This window comes from Lynx rufus, unplaced genomic scaffold (assembly GCF_022079265.1).
Source record: "Lynx rufus isolate CCGP_SWC_20201006 ecotype Redwood Valley unplaced genomic scaffold, mLynRuf1.p SCAF_1, whole genome shotgun sequence".
In the NCBI taxonomy this organism is placed as follows: Eukaryota; Metazoa; Chordata; class Mammalia; order Carnivora; family Felidae; genus Lynx; species Lynx rufus.
This window is the reverse complement of record NW_025814823.1, coordinates 198,462,544-198,474,688: the sequence shown is the minus strand read 5'-3', so window position 1 is coordinate 198,474,688 and position 12,145 is coordinate 198,462,544. Positions and strand designations below refer to the sequence as shown.

The 12,145-nt window shown below is 44.2% G+C and overlaps 1 protein-coding gene across 2 annotated transcripts in view; it reads right to left on the bottom strand.

Moving 5' to 3' along the window:
* Positions 1-498: 498 nt before the first annotated feature.
* ESM1 (endothelial cell specific molecule 1) overlaps positions 499-12,145 on the bottom strand; it is a 47,719-nt gene continuing 36,072 nt past the window's right edge. The window contains exons 1-4 of one of the 2 annotated variants that reach the window (XM_047092607.1): positions 10,896-11,301; positions 8,490-9,292; positions 4,585-4,734; positions 499-990 (exon numbers count right to left, since the gene is read on the bottom strand). In XM_047092607.1, the coding sequence (XP_046948563.1) occupies positions 893-990; positions 4,585-4,734; positions 8,490-8,790 (549 nt within the window). In that variant the 5' untranslated portion in view covers positions 8,791-9,292; positions 10,896-11,301 and the 3' untranslated portion in view covers positions 499-892. Of the gene's footprint in view, positions 991-4,584; positions 4,735-8,489; positions 9,293-10,895; positions 11,302-12,145 lie in introns of those variants that run through there. The other variant, XM_047092599.1, reaches the window with a different exon arrangement.

The following is a 12,145-nucleotide window of genomic DNA, read 5'->3' as shown; positions in this document are numbered from 1 at the left end:
ATAATTACTAATAATAAATTTACCATGCCTTGGGGGTTTGGAAACCTTAGAGAGTTATACCTTTGTTCTACCCGTTTTAAACGAACAGTAGAGGGTGATGAGTATGTCTGTTAGGATGACTCATACTAACATAAATCGTTGACAAAATTATGTAAATATTTACCTTCCCACCTCCTCTAAGTGGGAAAAATACTGCCTGGCTCTCTCGGTCTGAGGTGGCCTTCTTTAAAACCATTTACAGGAGTTTGCCCTCTGCCCCAGAATCTCCCTTCAGATGCGGTCATCTGGGAATGACACGTAGCAGCCTTTGAAACCTGCCTCACTATGGGGGCTGCTACCCAATCTCCTACAAGCTTCAACTATCCCCCTTCCTTCAGGGCTGGTTTTGTGTTTACTTTTCCCAAAGTTAAAAAAAAAAAAAAAAGCACAATTAAATTCTATTGGTGCTACTACAAGGAAGACCTAAATACCATACTCCCCCACCCGCCCCCACCTTCTCTCGCTCCGAACTCTCCCTCCATCCTGTATCCCAGCATCAATGCACATCCGAGTCACAGGCACTGTGGCCTTCAGCTTTAGCTCCCTCTGGGGCTGATCTGCGTCCACGTTTATATGATCTAAATTGTGTTTTCCGTTCTTCAGTATTACTATAAACACGTATTTAACAAATCTGTATGTATTCATATATTTCACAAAGATCTAAAAGTGTTCAGTCATATGCATTTTATGGATTGTTAGTAGCCTACTTTATTATTTTTTTTTTCTGGACCCCCACACTTGGCCTCCCGATATCACATGTCCATATGCTATAATCTAGACAGTTCCTAAAATGTTGGCTGTGTGTTGAATGACCATTAAGATAAGAGTCTTCTCTCAGAAACCCCACCCAGGCTCAGCGAGGATTTAACCATTTCATTACAGGCGAGCGGGTATTCTTTTTTACAAGTTCTTCTGTCACAGTATTGCCGTCTCCGGATGCCATGTCATGCTCTGAAATGAGAAGGAATACAAATCATGCATGTCCAAATGTTGATACCCTAAGATCAAGAACAGTTTTATTTTGTTTTTCATTTTTTTAACATTTATTCATTTTTTGAGAGACAGAGAGAGAGCACAAGCAGGGGAGGGGCAGAGAGAGGGGGAGACACAGAATCCGAAGCAGGCTCCAGGCTCTGAGCTGTCAGCACAGAACCCGATGTGGGGCTTGAACTCATGAAACGCGAGATCATGACCTGAGCCAAAGTCGGATGCTTAACCGACTGAGCCACCCAGACGCCCCTATATTATTTTCATATCACAAGGGATTTACAATAATTTTTTTATAGATTCAAAGAATCTATACTCACTGTATTCACCCACTCTCTGTTAATTGGCACCTCCCATCTGAGTCAGCCCCTGCCACCGACTGATTTCTCTTCATACACCTGTTACCACCAGGCATTATCTTATACATGCATTTGCCTTTTTTATTTACGTGTTATTTCACTCCACCACTAGAATATCAGCTCCAAGAAGGCAGAGGCTTTGTTTTGTTCATTGCTACCACAGTGCCTGGAACATAGTAGGCACTTAATAAATACTTATGGAATGAGCAAATGCTATAAGAGTAGATCTTTAATAAGATTTTCCTATTATCTGGTATGGAAGAAGGGTTAGCTTATTTTGTGGCTCTAGAAGGCAGAAGGCAGACCAAAGGGCAGAACTTTTATAAAGACGGTTCTTGCTCAAATAAAAATTTGTAATATTTAGAATTTTCCAAAATGAAATTTGTCTGCTTCTAAGAGTAGCAAAGTGTATTTGCCTCAACAGTGCACATCCTAAAATGGAGCCCTGTATGATTCGTGCAGCCCGGCAGATGAATGTATGCAAAGTAATCAAATATTCCAGATCTTACTGTCCCTGTCCCCCTAAAAAAAAGCTACTTATAAATTCCCCATCTCAGAAAATTGGAAATCTCACTACAAAACAACAACAACAAGAAATGGAAATAGGAAACCCACTTGACAAGATCTTAGTAGCCATTAGATAGAAATCTAGAGAAGACGAGCTCATGCAATCAGGGCATAGAAGGGACCTCCAGAAGTCCCTGTGCTGATGAACGTTGGCACCATTTACAAAGGCTTTGAAAACAGATTCGCACAGAGGTGATGTGAAGTTGATAGCCAGACAAGCCCCCTCCTATAAATGGTAGCACATGAACCCTGGAAAGTCACAAGGAGACAAGGTACCACTGAGCAGCGGAGCTCCTATGCTGCCTCTCCACAAAGCCTTTAGGATATTCTGCTCCCATCCTGAACCTAAGGTTTACCAAGATTAACCAGTAATCATTTTTGTTGCTCCTTAGCTAACGGGGGGGGGGGGGGGGAACCCACACACCTCGGGTCAGACAATGCTTTTCCCATAGATTTCTACTAAGAATCTTGATACCTAATTTGGGTATAGAAATGTTTCTTGTGTGTAACCCCTAATGTAACTTCCACCCAGAAAAATATGTGTGGCCAAGGCATCTATCTAGTAGTCAAGACATCTGCAGAATCTGCAAGCAAATAAGCAAGGGTGACACGCCGAAGGGAAAGAGACTGTCCAACAGTCCAGTGGAGAAGAGGGCATGTGGCTGGGTATACAATGGGAGGGATGGACGTGAGGATTATTATCCTTCTTGAGGATTACTCCAAAGGTGCTCTCATGGCCTCCCAAGCATTCTTCCCAAACACCAATAAGATTCACAAGGGAGTCCATTCTCTCTCTCTTGGTGGAAAAGGTTTAGGCACAACCATAAATGAATGAAGAGGAATTCAGAAGTTCTTTAAAGTGTTTTGTAGTCTGCAGTTTTGAGAAGGCGAAATAAGACAAAAAAAAAGATGCAAGCATTTGAGACAGCTGACTGTCCTGAGACAGTAAGTTTCAAACCTGTACTGAAGTAGTCAAATCATTCAAAAAAATGTGCAGGTCTAAGATTGATGGTTTCCAGGGGCTGGGAGTTGAGGAATGGGGACAATTGCTTAACAGATAGTGGGGTTTTATTTTGAGCTAATGAGAATGTTCTAGAACTGGACAGAAGTGGCGGCTATGCAGCGTTGTTAAGGTACTAGCTACCACTGAACTGCTCACTTCAAAACGGTTAATTTTATGTTGTGTAAATTTCACCTTAATATCAAATTTTTTAGGACTTAAAACTCAATCTTTTTCCATTTTGCTTTTTAAGTACCATAGGACAAGTCCTAAGTATTTAACCTATTAATGACTTTCTCAATTTCCAGATCAAATAGTCACAAAGATGCTCACCTAATAGCTTTAAAAACAGGGGTTTCAGTTTAGATGAATGTTTAGGGGCATAACCACACTTCAGCATAATAATTCCCTTCTTAGCACAATATTTCCTCCTTCTCTTAATGTACTCTTAATGGATACTCTCTTAATGGATACTTAATTGTATCCATGTGTAAGAAGGAGGTAAAATTAAGAAATAAGTACATTTGCCAAATATTTCAAATCTTAATTTGAAGCACAAAGAACCAGAAACAAAAACTAAATAAAATGGACTTGGATTGTCAACTATTTATATCTAAGGGGGAGAAATTGCATGGTTTGTTGATACTAACAGTTTCTGTGACCACATGTTGTTTTAAATGTGCTATTTTCAATTTAATGAAGTTTTACGATACTGATTGTTTATCCAACAAGGTAACCAAATATGTGCACAGCACCATCTTATACGTTGTATTTCTCACATTCCAACAACCTGATAGGAAATACACATGCATGAACAAGCATCATGTGGCTATTACTACAATTTCATTCAAAGGCTTAGAGATAATTCCCAAGTTTCGGTCACAGATACTGTCTCTTATCCTCTCCAAAATCTATAAAAACACATGCTGGGAAATAGTCTTTGGAAATACTTCCATTTGGTTAAGAAAAGAAGCAGTGTTCTATATTTTCTATCTTGGCTCTTAAACCTTATCTAATAAATTCTTGAGGGTATTGTTTCTATGTGAAGTTGAGAGAGAAGTAACTTTGTCTACTATACATAAACATCACTGAAGAATTTAGGGAAATTTGTGTATCTTGTTTATTTTATTATTACAGGTTTTTGGTAATCAATCATATTTATTCTCCATATGGCTGGGTAAACTTTATGGAAAAATGTATAATCCTCAAAATTATTAATAAAAATCTTTAAAAAAAAAAAACCAACAACAGCAACCGAACTCAATCACCACCCCTTTCCCCTGAGTAAAATAAAAAACAAAATCATTCAAACCAATGCTTTATTCTAATCCTCTATATTGCTTAAGTTATTCAAACTGAAAATGAGATTATTGTTCTGATGTTTGTACTGAAATTGATTCTTTTTTTTATTTAAAAATAATTTTTTAATATTTGTTTATTTTTGGTGGAGGTGGGGAGGGGCAGATACAGAGGAAGACACAGAATGTGAAGCAGTCTTCTGACTCTGAGCTGTCAGCATAGAGCCAGACATGGGGCTAGAACTCACGAATCATGAGATCGTGACGTGAGCCAAAGTTGGACGCTTAACCAACTGCGCCACCCAGGTGCCCCTATACTGAAGTCAATTCTTACCTGTTGAAACAAGTCTCCTGTTGGAAGTCTTGGCTACTGAATATTGGAGGAAGGGAAATTTCAGACATTTGCCAGTCACTCTGTCACATATGCCGGACTGACAGTTGCATGTCTCCTTGCATTCCATCCCGAAGGTGCCGTAGGGACAGTCTGAGGACACAAGATAGGTTTAGAGAGGGAGCTGCTCCTTGTGCACGAGCCCCTGCCTGCACAGCCTCCATATCTGAACACGCCTCGTGAACCTTGACTGTCAGATACAAACCACTTCTTTAAAAAAACCCAAGTTTGGGAAGTGGAAACTTTAAGTCACAAATGTGAAATCACACCCCAAGAGCAGGACACCTTGGCTCTAGTGTCCTGCTCTGGAGTTTAGTTGAAGACGGCTAGACATAACCAACATCCTTGAACCAACCTTAATTCTGTTCACTTTCTTCTTAGGTACCAAAAGACAGGATCCCGAGACTGCTGCCGTGACAGGTCGGTGAGGTGGGCAATTGAACAGACCTACGGATCAGCTGCGAAGGAGTTTAGGGGCGCCTGGGTGGCTCAGTCGGTTAAGCGTCCGACTTCAGCTCAGGTCACGATCCCGCGGTCAGTGAGTTCGAGCCCCGCATCGGGCTCTGGGCTGATGGCTCAGAGCCTGGAACCTGCTTCCAATTCTGTGTCTCCCTCTCTCTCTGCCCCTCCCTCGTTCATGCTCTGTCTCTCTCTGTCCCAAAAATAAGTAAACGTTAAAAAAAATTAAAAAAAAAATAAAAGATGTGTCGCTGTCTTTGAATCCACCTGTCTTTGTACTCGCAAACAACTCGCTATTTTAAAATAGCAACGTATTGGGGCGCCTGGGTGGCGCAGTCGGCTAAGCGTCCGACTTCAGCCAGGTCACGATCTCGCGGTCCGTGAGTTCGAGCCCCGCATCGGGCTCTGGGCTGATGGCTCCGAGCCTGGAGCCTGTTTCCAATTCTGTGTCTCCCTCTCTCTCTGCCCTTCCCCCGTTCATGCTCTGTCTCTCTCTCTCCCAAAAATAAATAAACGTTGAAAAAAAAAATTTAAAAATAGCAACGTATAGGAAAGGACCCCACGCTACCCAGGGACTGAGAGAGGTGTCGATGCCAGCTGTCCACCAAGTGCTCAATCCTCAGTCTGTGCCAGCTTTCATCAGCTACCTTATCTGTTGACATGGCAGTACAGGTCACCTAGCTCCCCTGGATGTTAAGAGGATTTTCTAGTAAAATGTTCTGCAAACCTAAGATGTGCATGCTAGGAAGAACGAGAAAGCTGAGACTTTGCCTATATACCTCAAATCTGGAAGCATTTAGAGCATCAGTGTTTTCATACCTAGACTCAAACATATTACGCTGAGAAAAGAACAAAATCACTTATTAAAAATGCAGGATTGTTATGACATAAACAGCATCCCGATAGACCCCCCTATCCTTAAGAGCCAAGCAGAATAGATGCAGAATACGTATTCTCTTGGCATGAGAATCTTCTCGTACGTGTACAGTCACACATGGGGGAGAAACGAACTGTGAAGCAGCCGAGCCCTTAGCAATCTAATATTCCACAAGAATGATCGAGGTAGACATGAATGAACTTTATTTGGGGAAGAGATTTAGAGTTCTTCTCACTGGCATTCTTCAGATTGCGGAGGAGCCTGGTTTTAAACACTGGCCTCTCTGCTCGCAAGAACAGCCCTTAAAAAGGATCCCCTTGGGGCGCCTGGGTGGCGCAGTCAGTTAAGCGTCCGACTTCAGCCAGGTCACGATCTCGCGGTCCGTGAGTTCGAGCCCCGCATCAGGCTCTGGGCTGATGGCTCAGAGCCTGGAGCCTGTTTCTGATTCTGTGTCTCCCTCTCTCTCTGCCCCTCCCCCGTTCATGCTCTGTCTCTCTCTGTCCCAAAAATAAATAAACGTTGAAAAAAAAATTTTTAATAAAAAAATAAAAAATAAATAAAAAATAAAAAAAAAGGATCCCCTGTATGCTTTCGGAAGAGCATACAGGATTGGAATTTGAGTGCGTCTCTAGTGACATTGAAAACTCAAACTTTAGCCAAATTCTCAATCATGCCTCTGTTTCATCCCCTAGCGTATTGAATAGTGCTGGGCGGATAGCAGGTGTTCAGTAAATAGATGTTGGCTGGCTGATTGTTAAGTCGGCAGCCTAACGCCAAACATCTGAATATTGAGAAAACATCTGGATGTGCAGCTAACGTATACGGTTCTGTGCAAAGGCTGAAAGAGGGAGTCCGCCTACAGCACAATCCAACGTCTCTGTCTGAAGTTGCTGAGTTTCACGCAGGGTCACTGTTTCCAGCAGAGAGAAAAATGTTTGAAACCAGACTCGCTTGCAGTCTGAAGGATGCCAAGAAGAACAATCTTAAGTGCATTTTAAGAATCTATCCCGGTAACAGCTGCCTCAGTCATTCAGTAGAAGGGTAGATTGCTAAAGATCCCTTGTGCCATTTCTTTACCCACATGTGACAGGGCATTTACAGTCCCATTGATAGAGGCAATTTTTGTGTCCAGAGAAAAAAACAATCCACTGCAAATATTTACTATGTCACAAGTATGATCGGTTGAACTACTTCCTCCCTAAATTCCTTACGTGAAATCCTGTAATTTATAGAAAATACAGGTTCTCCTCAGCTTAAATAAATGCTCGTGAATGTTCACACACACGCACAAAAAAGGTTCCTCAATATTCTACCTTTTAGTGGTCATAAGCAAAACTAAACTGAGCAAAAAATAAAATTCTCTTCCTCCTGCGAGCATTCATTTCCTAATCTTTAGTTACGTTTTGCGGGTGAAAAGGTAATTGATTTATAAAATATTTGTCTAAAAGGTAGGTGTATGAATGAGACTGGATCAATGGTGGATTATTATCGTTCATAAAAGCATACAACTGTTTCAATTACATAAAGTATAAGAATGAAATAAGAAAGAAAATATAAGAAATACCTTACCCAGCCTCTATAATCATTTTAAAAGCTGCTTTGTATTATAAAACTGATGCATGGGGCTATAGCCTATGTGTTTCATCTTAATAATAGCTTTTAATTATGAGATCATGAAGTATCCATATATATATTTTAAATCACCATTCTTTTGACCCAAACATTTTTTAAACTACAGTCACTGAGTTTGAAATAAATTCTACAGATGTGTAACTACATTGTTTAGCTATGATTTCAACCTAATGACACTTTTTTTAAGTCTGTAAACTCTCATTCTTCACAGACTTCCAATTTTTATTTTTCTTGACTGTTACTTGTACTTGTCTGAGACCATCTGCCATTTTTCTAGGTGATCAAACACTTCCATAAAGTGGAACGAGGCTTGTTTTATACTTCAGGGTACCCTCCTTCAAGAATGTGAGTCATTTCGTTTCATGATCAAACCCCACCCTGTTTCACAAAGTGCATCAGCCGTTCATCAGAAATACTTGACCTTGAGAGATGCCCACCAACCCATGGACCCTTTCAACATCAAAGACTCACTAAGCCCCAGCCTAGACACCACCAGCGGTTATCTAAGCGCAGACCTCTGTAATCACTGCCTTGCAGAGGAGACAGCACCTAAACCATCCAAACAGATTACCTGTCAAGTTTCTAAAGTTTTCCAGAAAGGGAGGTAACACGATTTCTCATCGCAACTTGTTCCTTCCGTCTCCTACACACACATAATGAGTGAAATGCTGTCTTGCTTTCTGTGGTCTCCTGCACACTGGCTGTCAGTTGCTGTTCGCAGAGTTCTCTCTCTCCCTGTGACAACACCCGTGCCGGGCCTTGCTCCTAAGCCACCTGCACTTTCCCTCTCGTCCTTCGAAGGGAAGCCTCCTTGCCTCCCACGCTGGCTAAAAGCCCTCGGTGTGCCCTGGACGGGGAGGAGCAGGGGGTCACTCTTTACCTTTGCAGATACCAAACTCGTCACCAAAGTCATCTTCCTCACTGTAAAACTGACACCTGAGCCCCGGGCCACACTTGGCGCCGTCCATGCCGGAGACGGTGCGGTAGCAGGTTTCGCCCAGGCCCGCGGCGCACACCCGGCAGCAGCCGCAGTCGTCCAGCACTGTCCGCTTGCAGCCCAGGCTGCTTTTGCACTCGGCGCGGTCGCATCGCTCGGGGCAGTCGACCGCGTACTTGGGGCTCCAGGTCGTCGCCAGGTGCGCGGGTACCAGGAGCGTGGCTAGCAGCAAGAGGCTCTTCATGTTTCCCGCCGGCTCTGGCTCAGCTCCCTGCGGGCGGCGTGGTTCTCTGCTGGCGGGAAGCAGCTGTCCAAAGTGGTAGCCGAGCCTCTGCCTACACGTTTATGAGCTTTATACACTGGGTTGCCCGCATGCTTCCCCGTCATCAATTTCCTCAACCCAGCAGCAGCGCTGTCCTCTTGCCAGGCTCTCTTGTTTTAGTTTATGAAATCCAGGATGAAGGCTGGATTAACACGCCGCTGCCATCCAGGAATTGAAAAGCCCAAGCTGATGTCATCTGTTATGTTTAGATGGTTGTTTTGCATGAGCACTGAAAAACTCGCTCACATCCGTCTCGAGGGCTCAAGGACGTCTGTGAAGGGGGAATAAAGAAGGTTGCATACCTTCCTTCGGGACAGGAATTGTTCTGACACCGGCATATCACTTGGGCTGTGGCTTTGTCTCAGAGCCTCTGGAGTCAGGAGGAAAATGACATCGACGTGAATCATCAGGACGAAAGAAGCTCCTTTAAACAAAATAAATAAACATTTGGTATTTCCCCTCGGTAAACAGTTATGAGCTCACTTGGGAGAAGAAAGGGTTATATTGTGCCTTTTCAATACTTAGAAGAAAGGAAATATTTGGAAAGGGATTTTTTAAAGATCCCTCTCTTCCTTCCTCCCTCCCTTCCCCCCAAATGTTATCTCTAAAACAATTCATGGCACATATATCTAAGTTTATCATGGATGGAGCTGTATTTCTAGTAAGATGTGGAACTGCAGCTGAGAATTTTCTTTCAAAGTAATACGAAACCCACAAAAGAGGTACGATGCTGCTGGCGCTGTTTCTGGGTTCCTCAGTTCTGGAAAAACTTATCAGTTGGACTTCTGACCCAGAACTCCCTGGGGAGAGGGCTCATCCATCACCGAGTCTGGCTGTCCAATGACTGAGGCCATTCGGAGCTCTATCCCCTCACTCCTGGCATCTCCCAGAGCCCTCACTAAAAACCACCAAACAAGGCAGTCAGCCCAAGGAAACAAGCGAGCCAGCAGGGAAATCGGAACGTGGCCCAGAGAGGCAAGTCACGGGGAAGGGAAAACATTACCCCTCAGGAAACAGGGTCTTCAAGCAATGGAGGGTCACAGGGCCTGGGTCCCCCTGGGGAAGACAAAGCCGTCCTCTCACACTATCGGCAGGACCAGGGCCTCGTGAAGGAAGGGGGCTGGGCCAGAAAGAGCAAGGTGATCGGAGAGAGCAGAGTTCTTATATCAGCCACACGTCGGGTCCCCAGCCCCACCCCCGACTTGTCAAAATAGGCACAAACCCGCCGTCATTCTAGCAACTACTCAACCAGTAAAGTTGATCTATGACTCTTGGTCTGTCCCCAATTAGCTATGGGCGAGCCCCAGGATCTCTCTCAGCCTCAGCCTCCTCTTTTGAGAGTCGACAGTGTTCTTTAGTCTAGTTGGTCTCCAGAATTCTTATCCCCATTAGAAGATGAGGCTGTGGCCACTGGATGTGACTTGCTGAGTAGCCTTCCAAAGCGCACTTCTAGGAAGGTGGAAGGAACCGAATCTGGAATGTGTCACGGAACCGAGGGGGTAGAAGACCAAGCAAGAGTCCCAGCTTCCAATTTCCAGATTTCCCATGCGATCCAATTTGACACATTCTATCGGCATCTCCCCAGAAGCAAACACACGCTTATCAGAGGCACAATCTGATTTATTGTTTTCAGCGGTGGGTAACATCCACTGAGGGCCCGGTGTGTGCCGATCGCCCGTTCTGAAACCGTTTACACGTATTAACTGACTTGCTCCTCACCACACCCTCATGAACTAGATACAGTCCTCGTGCCCTTTCCCTGAGTGGGGAAACGGAGTCAGAACGAGGTTAAATAATTTGCTCAGGTCCCCCTAATGTCCGAGGTAGAACCCGACCGGAGTCAGCCTAGTGTCGAAGGCGTGCGCTCGGTTGCCTGTTAAGCACAGTGGTGCTTCCGTGACTACTGTTCTGATGGCCTCCTTCACAACTTAGGGCTGACCTTGGAAAAGGTTACTGAACACCACTTTCTGAGCAAAGAGTGGTTATGCAATAACGGTTGATGATGGCATCTATTAGAGAAAACTTACCGTGTGTCAGACACCGTGTAGAGCGCTTTATAAGGAGTGCCACGTTGAATTTTCAAAGCAGCCTCAAGAGGTAGGGACTATTCTTATCCCCACTTCAGAGGTGAGAAAACTGAGGCCTTGAGGGGTTACGTAACTTGTCCAGGGGCACAAAGTTAGCAAACGGTGAAGCCAGGACTCGAACCCTGAAACAGACTGTTTCTAGAGACTGGAATAAGGACTGCAAAATCGAACACATACAGGTACCAATCCAGTGACCTAAGCGGGTAAAGTGGTAAGATACGCCAGATGTACGTGAGAAGGAGGGGAGCTGCTCACCTGAGAGGGCATGCCCCCACTAAGGGAAGCAGTGCCTCCTCAAGAATGGCTGACTGCTTCCATGCTGGACTCTGAGCCCACTGGGCCGAAACTTCTATTTTTTTTTTTTTAATTTTTTTTTTCAACGTTTATTTATTTTTGGGACAGAGAGAGACAGAGCATGAATGGGGGAGGGGACAGAGAGAGAGGGAGACACAGAATCGGAAACAGGCTCCAGGCTCCGAGCCATCAGCCCAGAGCCCGACGCGGGGCTCGAACTCCCGGACCGCGAGATCGTGACCTGGCTGAAGTCGGACGCTTAACCGGCTGCGCCACCCAGGCGCCCCTATTTTTTTTTTTTTTAAGAGAAGCTGGAATCTAGACTTTTAAATGTAATGCCCTAATTTTTAAATGTCGGCCACTATTTCATTCAAATTACGAAACATTATATGCACCCTTGTTTCTTTTTTTTTCCAAGTTTTATTGATTTTTTTTTTTTTTTTTTTGAGAGAGGGAGCACATGAGCAGGGAGGGGCAGAAAGACAGAGGGAGAGAATCCCAGGCAGGCTCTGGGCTGTCAGCAACGAGCCCGACGTGGGGCTTGACACCACGAATTGTGAGATCATGACCTGAGCTGAAATCAAGAGTTGGATGCTTAACAGACTGAGCCACCCAGGCGCCCCTGCACCCTTATTTCTTATGGGCAGGATCCAGCCTGCCTATCACTTTGGTCTTGCTGTAAAGTTTGGATTCTGCCAGTGCTGGATTTGAGTCTTTGCTCTGCCACTCACTACCTAAAAAGCTCAGAAACTGAGTTTAACATCTCTAAGCCTCCATTTTGTCATTGTGTACAGTGGGACCACCAGCTTCTTCACGGGGCTATTGTTCGGACCTATAAAATGGGATGGAAAATGTCTATCAAGTAGCACACATTCACGAAGTGATGGCTATTTTTC